Consider the following 19,543-nt stretch of genomic DNA (forward strand, 5'->3'; position numbering starts at 1 on the left):
GGAATGCCAACTATAGCTTTAAACTTCCTAACCGGGATAAAATTTTGTTGAGATTAGGAAAGAAACAAACATCCTGACTGCATGATGATCATCTAGTGTTTCAGTATTAGATGCCAAATTAGATGCTAGTTAGTCTGAAAATAGGAAAACTTTTTGTAATTACACTACATCTAATGCAAATTAATAACTGTTGTTTACATGTATACTTTGGGGGAAGCCTATAGATTTATAGGAAATAATTATTTTCACTTAACATTGTGTGAGAGGGAATCAAACCCAGATGGGGTTCTGGCACATCACAGTGGATGGAAGCACCTCCAGGAAAAGAACTGACCACCAAGCTGAACACTTGAGTTCTTTCTGTGATGTCTCAGATGTCCTGCCTGCTCTCAATTACAAAACACTCCAAACAACGTATGGTATGGTAAAGTAGTTGTTGTAATGGCCATTATGGGTGCAAACATGTAAACTCTGGAAACCATGTGAGATCCTCTTATTGCAACATGCTCATCTACACTCAGATTTTTTTTCAAGATGTCAACCAAATTTGTAAAGCAGTACTTGATTCTTTGGATGCTGTTTCCATTTCATAATGTCAAAAGAATTTTGGACAGGGAAGAAAAAAATGTCAAAGTATGTATAATTTTTTAAAAATACATTACTGATCATGTCTTTTGATCCACTAGACTAATTATAGTAATATTAGTTAGAGTTTTCAATTACTTTAGGAGCTCCCCATGAATAATACAATTTATTTGCTTTCTTTATTTTCTTAACTGGATACTCAGACATAAGAAAATCATCTCATGGATTCCTCCACTGCCTCTTTATCAGCAAGATGCCAATAACAGTAATGTTGTATATGAAAATAAAGTCTGTATAGTATAGAACTGATCCTTTAATACAATTTTCCTACGCAACTGGAATAGAGTGTTCATAAATTAGTTTTAAAAAAATCAACTGATGATTTTGGAGAACACTAAACACTGTTATGCAAAGGACATATGTATCTCAGTCCTGCTGCAGCTGAGTGTATAGTTGGTGTGTGCGTGTGTGTGCCTGAGGTAGTGCGGCAGTTTTAGATGATGATGATTTCCCCACTGACTTCACTCATTAAATGTAACAGCTCAACCTGGCAGTGGTCTCTAGGGTTTTAACACACTGAAAAACAATTACAAGTCTGGTTATCTTATTTTGGTAACTGCTCTGGTACTTAGAAACTACCCGCAGCAGATGTTTGTGAGCCACAATGATGTCATCTCTGAATTTTACTTACAGTCTAACAGCCATGCTGGTTAAAATCATCCACTATAACCAGCATTAAAATACTGTTTTAAGCTTTTGAAATGTTCCAAATGAATGGGAGAGCAGCTGGGTACTGTCCCAACAATCCACAGCTAATAATGTTCTGCTACCAGCAGCTGACAAAAGGTCACATAAGGTCAAGAGATGTTAGAGTCCAAAAGTTACTCTGGGAAATGCAGGCAATCATCCACCTAAATATCAAACTATTACAAAACATACTTCACCTATAAATCAACAGAAGGCTTTCAATTTCTTATTTAGACATTTTTCTTAGAAAAAAAATGGGAAAGATTGTAGATATTTATTGTTTGTCTGCATTAGTCTCCATCTGTAGTTAGTTGCCAAGTTATAAGTCAGAGGGACCTGCCTTGTGCCATTGACTTTTGTTATATGACAGTAATGACAAATCATTTTAACAACTCAATCAAGCTGCAGATATACAGTTATTTAAAATGACCATGCATATTGCATAATTCTTGAGGGCAATTTGTACATTATGCAGCTTTTAGGGACAGAGAAGGAGGACTATCGGCTCTAATGCTGTCAACTAACCCAGTCAGCTGAAACAAACATGGCTGTGGCTGCAGTTGTAAGCTGTGCTCTGGCCTATCCTCGTAAATCACACAGCCTCTCATTAGGGCCTCACAAGTGGGCTTGTGACCAGCTGGTCACTGGGTTTAATCTCTAAACTGCCTGTAAACATCTGAGAGAAATGTGACTAAGTAAAACTTTCCATTTCTTCAGAAGTTACTTGTTGACATGCCTTGACATTTGTCTAATAGACAGTCCCTGACTGTGTGTATTGATGTGTATTTTAAATGTCTTGAAAAGAGGATGTGTCAATCCAACCTATGAAGCGTGAATCTCCACCAAAAGAGTAAAACGTGCCAAATTTACATTGAATTTGTACACAGACATAATTTATGTTAGTTCCAGGCTAAGATGGCACACACATTCCTATTCATGCAGATTTTGTTTTGGTTGTGAAATAAAACAAACCTCTAACATCTTCTAGACACAAGTTGTTCTGAACAGCCACATGCAGTGAACAAGGTGGCCAAAATAAATGGAGCAGCCACACCAACAACTATTAATGAGGGTGGAAAAAATGGCTAAAAGAGGTCAAATGCTATAATGCACACACTGTGTACAAAAAGAAAGGCTGATTTATGATTTTCTGAAAATGATGGTGTAAAGAAATCTAGAATCTACATTACTAAAAACAAAACCAAAAAAAACAACAACTTTACCAGTAGCCATGCAGTATCTACAGTATGTACCCAGATTCTGAGGCATCTCGTGCTGCACCAGTTCAGTCCTCATTATTCTGGATGATGCAAAGAACATATTGAGAACCATTTTCACTGAATGTCTCTCTGAACACAGCTTAAAACCAGGGTGTTTTGTGGACTAGGCAGAGAAAAGGCCATTTTACATTAAAAATAAACAGCTAAATGTAACAGGAATAAACAACATATCACCCCAATAATCACACTTAGCCACACAGATCTTAACCTTTCACCACCAAAATCTAATCAGTTCATCTGAGTGGGCATTTGTGACAAATTTGAAGAAATTCCCTCAAGGTGTTCCTAAGATATCATGTTCATGAGAATGGGATGAAGACAAGGTCACATGATCTTGACTTTTGACCTGAAAATGTAATGCCTCTGGCTGCAGCGATCGCTGGCATGGAGACATAACAAAACAGCCTGAAGCAAGACCTGACTTAACTAAAGCTAACACAGTGTATGCAAATATACTGTACTTATTAATGTGTGTATGCTAGAGCTTGTCATCTGGCCTCCTGTCAGCAGGCTGTAAAGGACTACAGTTCATCACTGCTATAGCCACAAGTCCAGCGAGAGTCATCTTGTACCCAGACAGTAGCTTTCAAAGAGCTTTCAAAAAGTATGAAGTCCACATCAGCGGCTGGCTAAATTAATCCACAGGCCTGATTAACAGCAGCTCTGGACAGCAGTCTCTGGCTGATGTGTCAAGTCCCCAGTGCCTGTGGGTGCACATGGTAAAATGTTGTTAACCTGCATGAAAGAGGTTCAAAACATGTGACTGAAGAAGAGATGCATGTCATACAGACATTTTTCTGTCTATGAGTCATGTTGGCAAGTTTCTTTTCAGTAAAAGTGACTCTGTGGTCTCACAAAAACATTCCTCCGCTGCCCTCCATTTCCTGAATGACTTTTTAGGAGATACTTAAATCCGGCTGAATCCCATTTTAAAATGTATTTAAATATATGAAATTGTTTTTGTTTGTAAGAGCTTTTATTATTTTCATCACAGTATTTATTTGCTTCCATATAAGGCAAGTTAAAATCAAACTGTGCATTAGGTATCTGCACAATGTACCATAGATTGGATAGAATATAATCCACGAGGGCTGGAACTCTCCAAGTGTAGTGTGTAATATTCATAACAGTGAGGGCTATGTACTTGGGTTTTGCCTGTTTAGTTAAAATATTTCCAAGTGTACAAGTATAGTAGATGTACTACAGTACTTCATATATGGAACAAAAACTAAAGGTACTGGGGATATAGTAGTGCGTTCCTCTTTAATATCAAAGTTTTTACCCATACACCAATCAGCCATAACATTATGACCACCTGCCTCATACTGCTTACATAGGAGTCAATGTGGCAGTTTGTTGGCACTCGTGTCTCTCTGCAGCTCACTGTGCATCTTCTGCGAATCTATATGCTTCCACAGTTATACTCTCAGGACGAGCACAGATGTGTCTACAATTCAGTAGAAAACTCATGTAAAAGGAGTGAAAGCTGTGGTCGTGAGGACGAGTTAGAGAGAATTTTTTTACACCAATTTAACAGCCTCACCACTCTAGGTGTGATAGAGTCCCAACTCTTTCTCTTCATAGAGACCAATGTACAGTATTTCTCATTTTTAACCATTTAATGGAAGTTAAAAGTATAATCTACAGTAGGTCAACCTCATCATCCATGAACTGTGGGTGTCCATGACCCTGTCACCATTTCACCGTCTGTCCTTCTTTAGACACCGTTGGTAGGTACTAACAACTGCAGACCAACAACACCCACCAAGACCTGCAGTGTGGGAGACGCTCTCACCCAGTCATCTCACCATCACAGCTTGGCCCTTGTCAAAGTCACTCAGATCCCTTACACCTGTCCATTTTTCCTGCTTCCAACACATCAACTTTGAGGACTGAATGTTCACTTGCTGCCTAATATACCCCACACACTGACAGGTGCCACTGTAACAGATAGTCAGTGTTATTCACGTCACTTGCTAGTGGTCATAATGTTATGGCTGATCGGTGTATAATTAAGTTAAAGGCACTGTCCTTGATAATATGACAAATTTCACATTTTGTACTATATTTTGAACTCTTCCAGTGAAGATGAATATTTTATAGAAGTAATTCTGTGTGGGCTGTTAAGTGTTTTTGTCTGGGCAGATGGTGAGAAGTAGCTCTATGAACTCTCACCTCATGTTACTGAGTTGCTAACATGACCTTGAGGATCTGGTGATACACCCTGAACCTCTTCCTCCAAGACATGAAAAATGCAATCCACTTATTGCTATGATTAAATTACAGCTATGGAAATAACCTTTAAAAAAAATGCAGTACCGCAAATTCCAGCGGGGCGGGATGGGACAGGAGGTAATCAACAGATACAATTTATATAATGACAACTACATATAACAGTTGTAAAAACAATATTCCTATAAAGCTACAGCAGAAGAGCCATAAAGACAAGACAAACTACTTTTTTGAATTGATATAATGAGTTTAGCCTATGCTTTTCTTAACCTTATCTGACCTCTTTGGCTGTATAATCCCCAGCTTAACTTTTCATGGTGTCACATGGATTTACTACATATTTTGTAGTTGAAGCAAATTAAACATGCTGCTCCACAGGGTAACAGTAAAGTAAGGCAGAAAAGCTGAGCAGCCTCTCAGGCGTTTAGTGGTTATGTTATCAGTTTACCAGTGATCCACTGGAACGCTAACTGAAAATGAAACCGCTGACAGCCTGTAATATTGAGTGACAGTTCAGAAACACGGGACACCAAAGGTTGGGTGGATTTGCACAGGCACTAACTTTATCCATGGACACCACAGATCGAAGGTGCAGGTGTGTAGTAAGTGCATGTTAGCATCTTTGGGGGAAAAAAAAGTGTGAAAGCGGGACAGCTCTTCGCCCTTTCAACCTTATGCACAAACAGTCCTGTTGACTGCAGCTGAGGAGAGGAGAGCTTATGTTCTTTACTGATGTAACAGATCACAAACCGTCCTCCAGAGGACTGAGCCAAGCTCTGAAAGGCTCAGTGGAGAGTGGCAGCCTCAGCTGCAGTCTGTGAAAAAGACCATCCTCTGGGCATCTAGCTGCCCTGAGGGATGCCTCCTTTGGGTTTAAGAAAGTGCAGCTGTGATGGAAGCCAAGTGTTTTTCCTCATGTAGAATATACTCCCATGTGCATTTCACATACACAAACAAATGATAGAGGGCGGCTTACAGACACACTGTTGCCTCTCCAGATCAACTGCAGTTATGTCCAAGTTGTTGTAATTACAGATCTTTGCCTTGTATTCTGCCTGAGATAAAAGTGAATATTAAAGCTGATGCAGAAACAGTTTTATGACTTGGAAGAGGACACTCCCTTTTTATTACTGTGATCACTACTATCTGTGTTTAATTAAGATTGTCTGAAAGTGTGATGTACTGCTGAATGTCTTCCTTCAGCACACTGTAGACAGAAATTTCCTGTCAGCTGCTACAAGGGTTGAATCACACCACATCTGCTTTATACCGTCTGTGGCAAATATTTTTTGACCTACCAAAGGGTTGCTATAGTCAGCTATTACACCTAGAGCATACAAGCACCTTGATCCCACACAGCCTGGGTCAGGGCGCTATTCCCTATGCAGGATGAAGGAATATCAAACCTGAGAAGTTGTAAAGCAACAGAGGGGGACTGACACACAGGATCCAGTTCCCTAGTCTGCTAAGTATTTGGGGAGATGCCACAAGAGGTGTCATGTGGCATTAGTTCTCTACTTACTTCAATTTCTGGTCATTTATTAGCCTTCACTGTCCATCTGTATGTCTTTAACACCTGCTGTCCCTTCTTGCTCAAGTAGAGTCACAAATAAAGTCACCATAAATCTGATTGCTTTAGAGAAAAATTGCATCACCAGTGCTTGGCAAACCATAGCAGTCATGCGTTTGACTTAGATGTTTAAGAACAAGATTTTCCAAGTACTGATTCAACAAAACCTCATATATGGAAACTTTGAGCCCCCCACCAACAATCCCCTACTTGACACAGATTTCTCATAGCTGTAACTAAATGACCCAGCTGCTGAGCTGCATGTGCACAGACAGTGTTCCTCTTTTATGAGATCGCTTTGCTGCATCATAAGGGTGGTCTATTTAGGTTTAGGCTGCTGGCATGAACTTTAAGTAGGGGCTTAAGAATGTAGTTGAAAGAAGAAGCCCTGCTTGGGGAAGTGGTCACTAGAGAAAAGAGTATGGGTACTCGTGTTTTTTTTTTTTTTGTTTGTACTGAAACAGTGGAAATCTAAGTAGAAGACAGTGGAGAGACAGCAGAGAATGTTCTGGCAGGATCTGATCTGAGGCCAGAAGCAGCTTGTTTCCAGGGGGAAAGAAAAAAAGCAAAAACTTGAAACAAAGAGATAAAAAGTTTCTGACCTCTATGCTGGCTCTAAGTTACTGGAAGAGAAATTTAAACATGCACATGCTGTCTTAAAATGTGGTTTTCAATATTCTGTAGTGGTGAGCTGGGAATAAAATTTATAGGACACAATAAGAAAGTTGAACAAATCCCATGTTTCAGCTCATCTGCAGTTGATATGGTAAAAGTACACATCTAATAATTCACAGTGATGCCAGTCATGATTAAGTTAAATATTGTATGTATTTTAAGTCTGTAGAAAAAAAAACATGCATGTGCAAAGTTATTCCCTGTAACAGCTGCTGGAGTTATGAAAAATTGTTTTCATTTGAATTCTGTCTGACATGTGCTTTTAATGCTTTCAGCAGTATCTCTGAAACATACTGTGTCTTTGTTCCATGTTCTAGTGTTTGAGACCTAGTAGGCTGATCATAATTTCATAATGTAAAGCAGAAGCCAAACTTAATTTTATTTTCCATCCAAATAACACCAAACATTACTGTATTTCATCAGTAACAAAGCCTGAAAAATGTTTGTTAGACAACTGTGCTATTTCTTTTTATTGAACACAGGAAAACCTCAATCTGTTGTGATTGGATGTGTTAAAGAGACATCAGCGATACACCAAATACATACTTGTAAAGTCGCTCTCTCTGTTTGTCCACTAATAACATCAGACTCTTGCTCCTAATCAGAGCTCCTATTAATCCCCCTGAGTCAGCTGCACTGACTTGGTTTCCAACCTTTCTCGCCTATTGCTGACACAGGGTCCAGTGGATAAGGGTGGGATTCAAAACTGCAGAAACATCTAGGAGGTGATAACAGGCTCTGGATGATGAACCCCTCTGCAGTCACAGGCAGCTGTCTTGCTTATACATGTGCATGGGGCAGCTGTGTTGACATTAAAGAGGATAAGAGAGACATCCATCCCATATCGAGAGGTGGTAAATAAGATGGTGTTTGTGGTGATATTAAAGGACGGTGCAGGTGGTAGTGGCCTAGCAAGTATCTTGTACCTTATTGGACAAATATGATCTTTAATGGGGCGGAAAGTTGGAATGAATGGATGAAAGTGAAATGGACATCAAACCCAAGATTAAAATGATCATAAACACTTGCTGTGTTTGAGAGTGATACGAGTGAGGAAGGATTTACAAGTGCCATACTGCCATGAACTGATTTTCCTGTGCATCACACTGACCTCCAGGCTGCCGGGGGGGGGTCACAACTAGTATTTACAACAGTCGGATACAACTCAGTTACACTCAGCAACTGCTGGGGGACAAACTGCCAAGTTGCATATTGTTGCTTTAAGGCCTGTAATGTGAATGTGCTTCAACGCCACAACATTTTAGAGGCAGACATTTTACTTTTTACTCCATTATTTTCATATGACAGCTATAGTTACATTTCAGAGTAAGATTTTACATTTGAAGAGATATAGATTACACCACCAAACCATGACAGTGTATAACATAGTTTAAAGCTCAGCCTTGATGAGCTACAACCTTAAATTGGTATAATATATAACACTATCTACTCTAGCACGTGCCATTTTTCTGCAGGACTAAATTTACTTATGATATATTAGATTTTGCTGCTATAAATATCTGTACTGTTGGCATCAGTGTGGTGGTACATCCTCAACTCAAATTCAAAGCGAGCATTTCTCTTTTAAAAAAACATGATGACCGGATCTCAGTGAACCATGAAAAAGACGCAAAAACAACCAGTGATTAAATTGTCAAAGATTTGATTTGATTTGATTTATTCTTTCAAGCATGTAAAACAGTTGATATGATAACACACATAATCCAATATCAATTTGCTTATACCTAGTACATGCTTGAATGGAGTAGGAAGAAGTCAGACTTATCCAGTCCTACCCCATGACATCATCTTACCATCATTGGTTTGCAAGCAGTAAATGATTCACTTCTACCCACACACATATTATACTAAAAAAGATAAAACAAGGAAGAAGTCCCAGGGTTGTAGATTGTACAAAATGAGTTAACATGTTAACATGGAACTGTAGGATTTCAGACTCGTTCTGAGCATTTCAAGAGCAGGTCAGGTTGAGTGGAAAAGATCTGCCTATTTAAATATAGCTACTGTCAGAGACAAAAAGAGTTTTCATCTTTAAAACTAATCACAGCTTTATTCTCACACAATGAATTCTTGAAAATGCTACCACAGTGCCCTAAAGATGAGTTGCACGATGATTCAACCAGCAAGGAGTTTAGCTCCTTACCAGAGCTGGAAAAGAACGGCCTAACAACCAGCAATATGTCATTGTTCAACTAAATCCACTCCCGTGATTCAAAAATTATTTGCTGTGGAAATGAAATGAATATCTGAAGTGTTACTTTGTTAATTTGTTACATATGTGCAAAATACTTTTTCCACATAATACAATTTTATATCGGCTGACCATCCAGTGAAATCAACTGATTTCTTGTGTGCAATCTCTACAAAGGCAGCAGTGACATGACTCAGGATCCTCCTCAGTCCATCTACCCCTGGGGGATTGTATTGTTGGTTATTAGAAGTAATGTTGAAGCACTGTGTGTTCAGACATGACAGCGAGGAGCCAGATGGTTTCAACAGGTGGGAAGCATATAAAGTAGGAGGAGTATGAACGCTTTTACCCAGGCACAGAGGGGAAAACTGGTGTCACAGGGACTGCCCAAAATAACATGCCTGGTGTCTGGACAATGGTGATATGATGCAGAGCTAGATATCTGCAAGAGAAAAGGTTACAAAGGGACGACAGGGGAAACTATGGGTGCTAAAGCAGGGTCACTGCAGAACTGAATCTCTGCAAAGACAGGGTAGGGTCATGGTTATAAAATGTCAGTGAATAGTTTTTGAAAATGCTGTATTATAGCATTTCTGCTTATGACAGTGTTACTGCAATGTAATTATATAGAATAAGTGACATTTTATATTAGCAGAAATGCCCTGAGTCCAACCTGGAAATGGCTAACATCAAAATAAATAAAACTGGGCAACAATAGCACACAGTATGTTGTAGGAGTGATTTTAAGACAGGAAAATCTTGCCAAGAAACCCAAAAGAATTATTACATTATTAAAACAGAGAAAATATCTTTAAAAAATAAAAGGTCTAAGATTTATTACCTGTGTAAACACAATAAAACAGTGTACCATTAGCTCTGTGAGGCTGTATATAGAAACAGGTGGTGCTGAGCTAAATGCTAACATACCCATGTTAAAAGGTATAATGTTAACCTTATCTACCATCTTAGAGTGTTACCATGCCAATGGTAACCAATTAGCACTCAACATAAACTACAGCTGAGGATGATGAGTTGATGATGAGTGTGGTTAGTTTTGTAGGTATTCTCTTATAAATGAATATTGGAAAACTAATTTTGGCACTAAATGAAGTTTAAGAATCACCACAGCTATTACAATTTATCCTCACTGCATTCAAAGAATGAACTTTAGACATGTGAGCTGCTTTGTCTCATTTGCTGTAGATTACCGCTTTTTTCTGGTTTTTGACCTTCATGGCCTTTTTAAACTAAACAGCCTTGTGGATGTTTGAATTTAGAGAATATTGAGTGCTGTACTCTGGTGTTATGAAGTTCTTTTTTGTCTTATTATGAAAACAAACACACCACTTCCACTTGCATCTTTCAACCACACATGTTGACAGCATTAGCAGGCTATTCGACTGTGTCAGTTTCCCTGTGGTTGTATTTTGAATTATTCAAATGAGCACTTCAGGATGTTATCACTGACATGTGCAAACATTGTCAGGGATGAATGAATTTCCAATGCAAATATACAGTTCTGTACTTCATGATACATTCTCCCTAGACAAATAGATGTATGACTACTGGTGCGATGAGATCTTGCAATATTAAATCATGATATTTATTGTCAATGTCATATTTTTGATCATATATTTCTTAAAAAGTGTTAAAATATCATCTTGTTCTCATGAGCTAAGTCTCAACCCTACGTATGACCATGAAATACACTTCGACATCTATATAAAACTACACAGAAAACAGTCCATGCTACTGGATCAGCTGGTTAATTTACTGTAATATCATAAATGTGGACTACATTATATCAAAAAAAGGGAAAGTCAGTGGATATTATGCATCTGACCATAATATGTGAAAAGCAGAAGTTAGGACATGGTGTATACGATGCATCTTTTTTTCATACCTAACCCTTTGATAGAGCCAATATGAGGAAAAAGGGGCTTATTTTCTTTTTTAAAGCACTGCATTTTAAAAACTCTGACTACACAAAATATTAAACGTGGCACAGATCTGTAATTCAGTTATTCAGAGTTGAACGAATCTAGTGTTTCCACTGGCTTAGTTGTAAATGCGACTGAAATCTATTAAAAGCTTTGTTTTCATTGCCAGTCAGGCATATGTTCATCTGTTCTGATGAAACTTGCAATGGGCACACACACAAAATAACTTCTGATTGAATTATATTTTTATTACTGTGGTCCTTGATAAAGGTGGTGGTTGGTTGGACTGGATTATATTGAGAGGTGTACTTCTGAGGGCAGAGTAATTGAAACACCACTGGATATAATGCAGTCTGTCAGTCAGAATAACACCATCACTATGAGTGTGTGATGCAACATACTGAACTGACACAACTAAAACACTAACAAACAACTTAACATTAAACTATAAACATCATGAAATGTGTCAGAAAAGTATTGTTTGATTGCATTAGACTGTCCAGGTGGAGCCTACACTGACAAAACACAAACAATTCACATAAAATGGTACAGTAGCCAAATTGTCCACCAACACGTGACTAACCAAAAGAGGTAAGGAAATCAGATATGCAGTGATTTCACACCACCACTATAATAAATGACACCAAACACCATGGTGTTGATACCAAAGATACAGTAGCTATCACGAGAGGCTGCTCCCTGTGTGAAGACGGTTATTACACTGAGTTATCGTCACGGATTACCAAGGCTTCCGCGACATAACGTGGCTGCAGGACGGCGGACCTATTAGCTTGCTGTATTTGTACCGGACCCACAGAGTCCCGCTCCCGTTTACTGCGGGTTTGACAGACGGCGGTGAAGGCTGAAGGGAACGTGAACTGAGGCGCAGGGCGCACGGCGCACAGCGCAGGGCGCACGGCGCACAGCGCGGTCACACCCCCTTCTCTCAAGACCGAAGGCTACAGCAGACACACGTAACACTGAAACACACGCTTGACAGAAGTTGGGCACAACACACCGCAGACAGAACACCAAGAAGAAATAGCTTTTTAACTCGTTTCAGCAATTTTACACCGTGGTACTTGAATGTGACTCGACAATATTGGACGACGGTAAGACGTTTATTTCACTTATTTTTGGGCCAAAAGTCGAAAGTGGAAATACATGTAGTTTATTACAAATGTAGATAATGCGTGTTCAATGGCAGCAACGCTGATAAGGAGGTTCAGCTAAAGTCGCGCAGCACAGAGATCATTCTGCCGCTATATCAAATATTATTGTTACCGAATCCAGTTAGGAAATTACACTTCTGGATACAGAAACCGACTGTAAATGCATCTGGTCAGACCGAATGTGGGGACAATTCATCTTCAGAGCCAGTGTTCTGAAAGCTTTCCTGATGTGATGTTACTCCATGTGTGGCATCCTGACAGATTAGTCGTTTTCCCGACTTAAGTGATGGATCATTATACATAGGATGCATTAAGGGCTGAATAATTAGCTGGAAGCTCAGTAGCCATAACGTTGATTACAATACAAGTCAGTGTTTATATCTGAAAATTATTTATTGGATCCTTGAGCCAAGGGGGATGTTAGTGAAATGAATTGTTTAATTTTAGCAGTAGTGTGACGGCTGTTTTTAGTGGGTAGCCCAGCCACAGAATGACTAATTGCAGTTCTCACCCTACAGTAAACACCCAAGATCTTAAATCAAGCCTAACAAGTAATTTATAGCAAGTTTATAAGTTTCCTGTAAAATACTTCTCCAGCAGGTTTTCGTGGTGCAACGTAAATCTATTTCTGGGTCCAATAAAGTTTGAAAACATTATTATGCAATTTCATGCAGAGCTACAGGGTCTTCGTTGAGGCTGATCCTCTTAGAAAAACACCAACTGCAAAAGGTACACACACAATGAAAAGGTGTGTCCTTGTTTAAGTATGCCTACATGTAGTGAAGTAGCACTGCAACACACTTTTATTTTCACCTTTGTCTGTTTCACTTCACGAGGACATACGGTAGCGGTCATCAAATCAGGTGTCCATGTGTTGCGAATGCTGCCGACACTGACATGGTGTAGGTGGTGGTCACATTTGTGCCATGTAATTACAGACAAAATACTATGGTACACAAACAACCTTAATGGTTCATCTGTGTCTAGACCTCCTGAATGAATGAAATTAACTGGTGCCTCCACAGCAGAAATTAAATCATTCTGGTTAACAGCATAAACCCAAACTGTGTCTCCAGGCTTCATTTTAGAACTATAGACCTGTTATGTATTTGCCAGGCTGTTCTCAACTGACCAAAATAAAGAGGCCCTTTAGATGTTGAGATCCCTCTTGTATGCAGCAGAGTGCCACAAATATGGTGACGACAGACACTGAGAATATCTCAGTCACACTCTGCTGAATGCCATTTTCCAGGCAAAAGAAACCTTATATCCACCACAATGTAGAAACAACAATAGTAAACCATGCAACAGTTTTAGCTGCTGTAAGTTGCTTTTTCGATTTTTCAAACATAGTAAATGAGCAAACTACATAGCTGAGAATACAGTGGCCTGCTTTTGTTAGCAGAAAGCTAGATGCTACTGGCATGTTGCTTTTTCAGTGCCAACCTGAATGGTAAGCTCATCTATCCTGGTAGGTATTTACTGTAGCAAAGAGTAAGGAAATCTCTATGTGAGGTCATTAGTTATTCTATCAGCTATAGCACCTCCCTGATGGCAAACAAAAGCCAGTTAACACTCATTGAGGCATCACTGAATGAAGCAGGTTATTTAGAAAGGTTTTTTCCATTCAATAACCAGAGGAAGAAAGTGCCAAGGGTTTCATCTTAAACAGCACTGCCTATATGTGAAATGTCTTGAGGGTATACTAAGAAGGACTGCCACATTTCAATAACCAGAGACTGTCAATGACAGTTGCTGTGGCTTTTCTAAAGCGAAGTGTCTCAGGGACACATATAGATAGCAAACGATTCCAGCTGCCATTGTGCATTTGATTGAGTGGGGTGTTTCTTGTCGTACACTTTGGTCAACAATGGTTTGGAAACGTGATACATAGCTCAGAGCTACTTTTGCCACTGCATGAAATAAACAGCTAATGTGGATTTTACACCTGTCACTCTCAGCACCAAGGGGACTCTTAATCATGTTATGCTTGCGTGTGTTATTAAACTTTTATCCATTTGAGAACTGTGCCTATAATGGAGGATTACTTTAAAAAACATTTCTATTTCAATTCTCTCTAGCAACAGATTCTTTTTACCCTGCTATGTTAAACAAGTTAAAGATGATAGTTTTGTGACTACAGTTTATTGCCATGATACCTACCAATATTTATCTTTTTATCTCAAAATCTTTCACCTGATGATTCCCACTACTTTAAATCTGGACCAAGCACAGGATTTGGTACAGACTTGACAAGTGTAATGCACTGATCATCACATCATTTCAGTGGTTAATACATGCAGTAGGTAAGATTAGCATTCGAAGAGCTGTTAGCTCAGATTTAGGAAGCGGTAAGGGTGAGAACCACAAGCCCTCACAAGTGTAGTAAAGCATGTCTTTGCCAGTAATGGTGTTGGTGTGCTCAACTCTAGTTGTGAGTGATTACAGACCAAGCTTGCCACAGCCATTTGAGAGGCTGAAATGTAAGTGATTAGGCTTCCGGCCACACTGCGGAGGAAGGACAGCTGCAGCTGGTTATCAATCAAGCATTCGGGGGGGGGCGTAGAAACTGATCCCATCATTTACTTCTACCAACTACAAGCAAAGGCAGCGCTTTTATTCTAATGTATACGTGTACAGTATATAGCCTGTTGCTAAAAAGGATTCTTGTGTGTTAATAAAACGCAATAGTTACATTGGTTGGAGAAGATTAGCTCTGTGCAACTGCTTTGTGTACAGTTTCTACCACAGCCCATTCAGGAGTTTCAAGGAAACTATTTTCAGCCATATGAAAATGTCAGAAACACAGATGCCAGTTGTACATATTTCATCAGCCATTGAAAACACATAGCACTTTTTGCTCAAAACTGCCTGCAAGGTCAACTCCTGGTATACCTAACTAAATCAAGAAGGCCAGGCCAGTTTATTTATTTTACTGTTTGGCTACCATATGCTGACAAGAGGCAAGTCTCGGTGCCATTCTTGAAATCCACACAGTAAGTTAAACTGGGCATCTGTTAAGGCTGGACCTTCAGGAAATGATTCTCTGAAAGCCAGAAAGAACAAGCTAAAAGGAACGAGGAGAGTGGGAAGTTTATAGAGCACGAGAAGGCGGCAGTGACTATGGATCCATAGAAATACTCTCCCAAATAGTAGCAAGGATACAAACTGGGACCACCATATGGTGTGCTGTGGCATTGGTTTTAAAATCCCTGTCATGTGTATCCTGCAGTATTATCCTTCCAAAATCCCTGAAGATGATTCTCATAATGAAAGTTCAGTCATGTGATCCCCGGCATTTACTGTATGTCAAGGATCATATGTTCGAGATAATGCCTTGTGGACCTTGAAAAGAATGTATACTTGCTTTAGAAGAGACATTGTTTGAAGCTAAAAGTAATGTCTGCTTGTACTGAACATGCAGCATCGCTGCTAGCAGATTTACCACAGAGCATTAACCAAATGTATAGTGGCGAGATCACCACAGAAGGTATTCAGTAGTTCCCAATCAGTCTAGTGAGGTGATTTCAAGTATTTAACTTCTAACTAATCAAGTGTGAGTTTAATAGTAACTGGAATTTTTAATTACAAATGACTTTTAAACCAAAACTAGATTAGGCCAGTCTTAAATTTTGTGTCAAGACGCCAGCATTTTGTTGAATGTGATATGAAACAACATTTTGAAGCATTGCATTTACTGCTATTTGCCAAACATATTGGATAATAAGGCTTTTTGTTACTCTCTAGAAATGATTTGTCCTTCCTTGATTTATGCTAAATAGTTCAGTTTCACTGAAATTGAAAAATAGAAGTCAAGTCAAAGTATTTGTCATGTGCACAGTATGGAAACGCGTTTCCCTGTCCAATGAAATTCTTACTTTGCCGTCCACATGAATGCCAAACAATACAAATTAAATATAAAGTAGATAAATAAGTAACAAAATCTAAGGCACTTTAAGCAGCAAATGCAGCAATATAATAAAATTGTATAAGAATATAATAAGAGGATGTATGCTACATGGGAGCCGAGTTCTCCTCTCCTTCCTCATGTCCACTATCATTTCCTTTTTTCTTGTCCGTGTTGAGGCTGAGGTTGTTGTCCTTGCACCATGACACCAGAACGGCCACCTCCCTCCTGTAGGCTGCTTTGTCCCCGAAGAACGTATCTATTTAAGATATTAAATGTGAAGATAAGTGATGGTTGGAGTAGACTGGAGAGAGATGGACAGACTGACTTAAAAAAAAAAAAAACAGTGCTGAACCATGGTGACTTTTGTTTACCACCTTATTTGAAAGCTCTTTGTGCTTGTAAAGGACACTGTCCGGAGTACAAGCATTTCTGTGCTTTGTATTTATATTATATTGATTTTACTGTATGTCTTCTACAGTGTACCTTACTGCTGTATCCAACTGGATCTCTGTGTTAGTATTTTTGAGTTGGCTCATTTCAGTAGTCTGATGACTGATACATGACTGCCCTATATGCAAATGACCGGTGACTAAATAAAGCCAGTTATGCTTGGATGCCTGTCACTACGGCCGATTGCCGTCTTCCTTTATTACAGCTGTTCTTTCTTCATTCTGCTTTTGAAATGCATCTCAGATAGCTCATTTGTCTGGGATATTTTTAACTTCTGGATTATTTGGCTGTTGGCTGTAAAATTTATTTTTTCTTTTAATTGTTCTTTCAACTCAGATGATTAATATCTATTCATTGTAGCCAGTGCCTTGAAAAGGTGATTAAATAGCCATTATTGTCTTAGTGTTTTCTTACGGTTTCCTCTTTTGCATTTTCCAAAATCCTAACTCGGTTGTACAATTCCTTTTCTGTGACAGTTTGAGGTGGGCTGGCTACAGTGATGTCCAGATCCACAAAATCAGCCTCAAGGTCTCGGAGCCGCTCAAAGTCCCGGTCGAGATCGCGCTCCACCTCTCACTCCAGAAGTCACTCCAGATCTCGTTCCAGGAAGCATCGCTACAGGTAGAGTCCATTCTATGAACCAATCATCCTGTTGGTTGCATTGTGTTTTTAGGGTCAAGAGCTACTTAATTTTTCTTGATTGGCCCTTATTAGAGCTTTGTTTTTTCTGTTGTAAGCCTGCAACAAACTGCGTTGCCAGATCTTTGTATGACAAATGCACCGAACCACCTAATGCTCAACATACTCTATGAACGTCTATGACTTAGTCAGTTTTCATGAGGAAAAGAAAAGTACTGCCTCAGCACTGATCAACCCAGATTTCCTTTCCACTTCTTTTTAGTAGAACTTGTCTTACAAAACGGGGATATTCAGTGCATGGCTCAGACTTGTGTGTGTGTGTGTAGGTAGTTTATTTGTTGAACACTATGTTCTAAGAAATTTTTACAGTTTGCTACATGTCTGTTCATTTCCATCCACACGGCCTTGTCTTATCCTGGATTTTATGAGCGCAGCTCTCATTTGAGTCAGCTTCTATTTTCAGAGGAAACTGATGTCTGAGGAAGAGTTCAGCTGTCGGTTAGTGAATTAACTTAGATTTTTTTAACTGAACATTTTTGTACCACTTGCATTACATACCGTTTACATATTAGCTATTGCATATGGAAATGCTGCATCAGGCCTGTCAATGCAGCATTTGCTGGGTACTGCTTGTGCAACTGGAAGAAAACGTGAGGCTTTACTCGGATGCCTCTTCAGTTTCTACTGGAATGACTTGAGTGTGGGCAGTAACATGGCAAAGTGAGCTCATTTCCTGGCAGGGTCACAGCTCATATTAAAATTAGATTGAATAAAACACATGGAAGGGCTCTAATAAAATTTTCAGACTTTTCTCAGTATAATAGTTTGTGTCTAATTGATCTCTGACGTGGTTGAACAGCCCTTGTAACTGGGAAGTCTCGAGTCAAAAGGATTTGAGCAGATTCCCCTCCCCCTCGTATGATCCATGTGACTCCCTGCCCCACCAGAGCTAGCCATTGAAAATGCAGCATCTGTAGCTCACACTGAGTACGCAGTGCTGCTCAGTGCGCTGCCTTCTTTAAATCACTCAGTATTCCAATGAAAAAATACACTAGGTGAGTTGTGTGCTTTTTCTGCCTGTTTACATATTTTCATAATTTGTTTGCATGTAGTGTGGTACCACTTTGCTCTGTCAGTTTAGAATATGGTTGTGCAATGTAGTGTGAGCTTTGTATCATTTCTAAATTACCTTTTAAACTTCAGCAAGCTTTTGAACTGTATTAAGATTTTATTACTAGAAACGGTCTGAGCAGTTACTTTTTCTGCACTGGCAGCTGTGGAAAGTTGCTGAAGATGTATAGGTTGATGTCAGTACTAGATCTGATCCACTTCTAATCTCAAAGCAGGCAGTGAAAAGTTGTTGATGTTGTGCTGAAATGTGGTTTAGGTTTGAACATAACATGCTGAGCTGATAAAGTAATTTTTTTTTGAAATAGGGAACATACTGTATGGAGAAGACTAAGTTAAAGGTTCGGGCTCTAGTACAATGCAGCGGTTTAAGATCAAAGTGCAGCAGAGCCACCGTGTGGACTAGTCTGACCTTGCAGCCTGGCTCACAACCAGAACCGCACTGTAAAATCTCTGCTTTTCTCCTGGCTCCTTTTTGGGCTTCTCATCACATGGAAGGCCACATATAACATATGTTTTGTCAATTCCAGCAGATATATGGCTGCTGGATGCAACTGCACTTGTGTACATCATGTGTTTTATGGTTTTGTGCTACTTACAAGTATGCGTTTTCTATATGCTAGGCCGCTGTTTACAGTGACTTGGTAGCTATATCTCGGGTCTGTTCCAATAAACTGAACAAACTGGTTTAAGTGTGGAATAGTATTTACCATTGCTGTATCGTTTGCCACTGAGCATTAGTTTGTCATCGCTGTGGTTTTTCACTAAAGACAGTTCCTCTACACAGTTCTTTAGTAAAATTCTAAGCTTCAATGTACTAACCAAGTTGAAATAATTTGCATGTCTCAGTTGCTTAAATAAACAGCTCACACTTACGGCATGTGCCTAAAAAGTATCACCCCCTTTGAGAGCTTTTACGTTTCACTGTATGCATGTTTAGAGGCTGTTTTTGTTTTGTTTTTTTTAAACGCTGTGCTAATGTTGTGCTGTATACAAACTATGT

General features: G+C 39.2%; 2 protein-coding genes across 8 annotated transcripts in view; one reads left to right on the forward strand and one right to left on the reverse strand.

The window, feature by feature from the left end:
• eva1ba (eva-1 homolog Ba (C. elegans)) overlaps nt 1-19,543 on the reverse strand; it is a 95,691-nt gene that overhangs the window by 31,566 nt on the left and 44,582 nt on the right. The gene's annotated exons all lie outside the window — the stretch shown is intronic.
• Nucleotides 12,228-19,543, forward strand: part of thrap3a (thyroid hormone receptor associated protein 3a) — a 17,037-nt gene continuing 9,721 nt past the window's right edge. The window contains exons 1-3 of one of the 3 annotated variants that reach the window (XM_020590073.1): nt 12,228-12,353; nt 13,088-13,142; nt 17,250-17,394. In XM_020590073.1, the coding sequence (XP_020445729.1) occupies nt 17,273-17,394 (122 nt within the window). In that variant the 5' untranslated portion in view covers nt 12,228-12,353; nt 13,088-13,142; nt 17,250-17,272. Of the gene's footprint in view, nt 12,354-13,087; nt 13,143-17,249; nt 17,395-18,389; nt 18,468-19,543 lie in introns of those variants that run through there. The other 2 variants (XM_020590070.1, XM_020590074.1) reach the window with 2 other exon arrangements.

Source organism: Monopterus albus, unplaced genomic scaffold, assembly GCF_001952655.1.
Source record: "Monopterus albus unplaced genomic scaffold, M_albus_1.0 scaffold11.1, whole genome shotgun sequence".
Taxonomy (NCBI): Eukaryota; Metazoa; Chordata; class Actinopteri; order Synbranchiformes; family Synbranchidae; genus Monopterus; species Monopterus albus.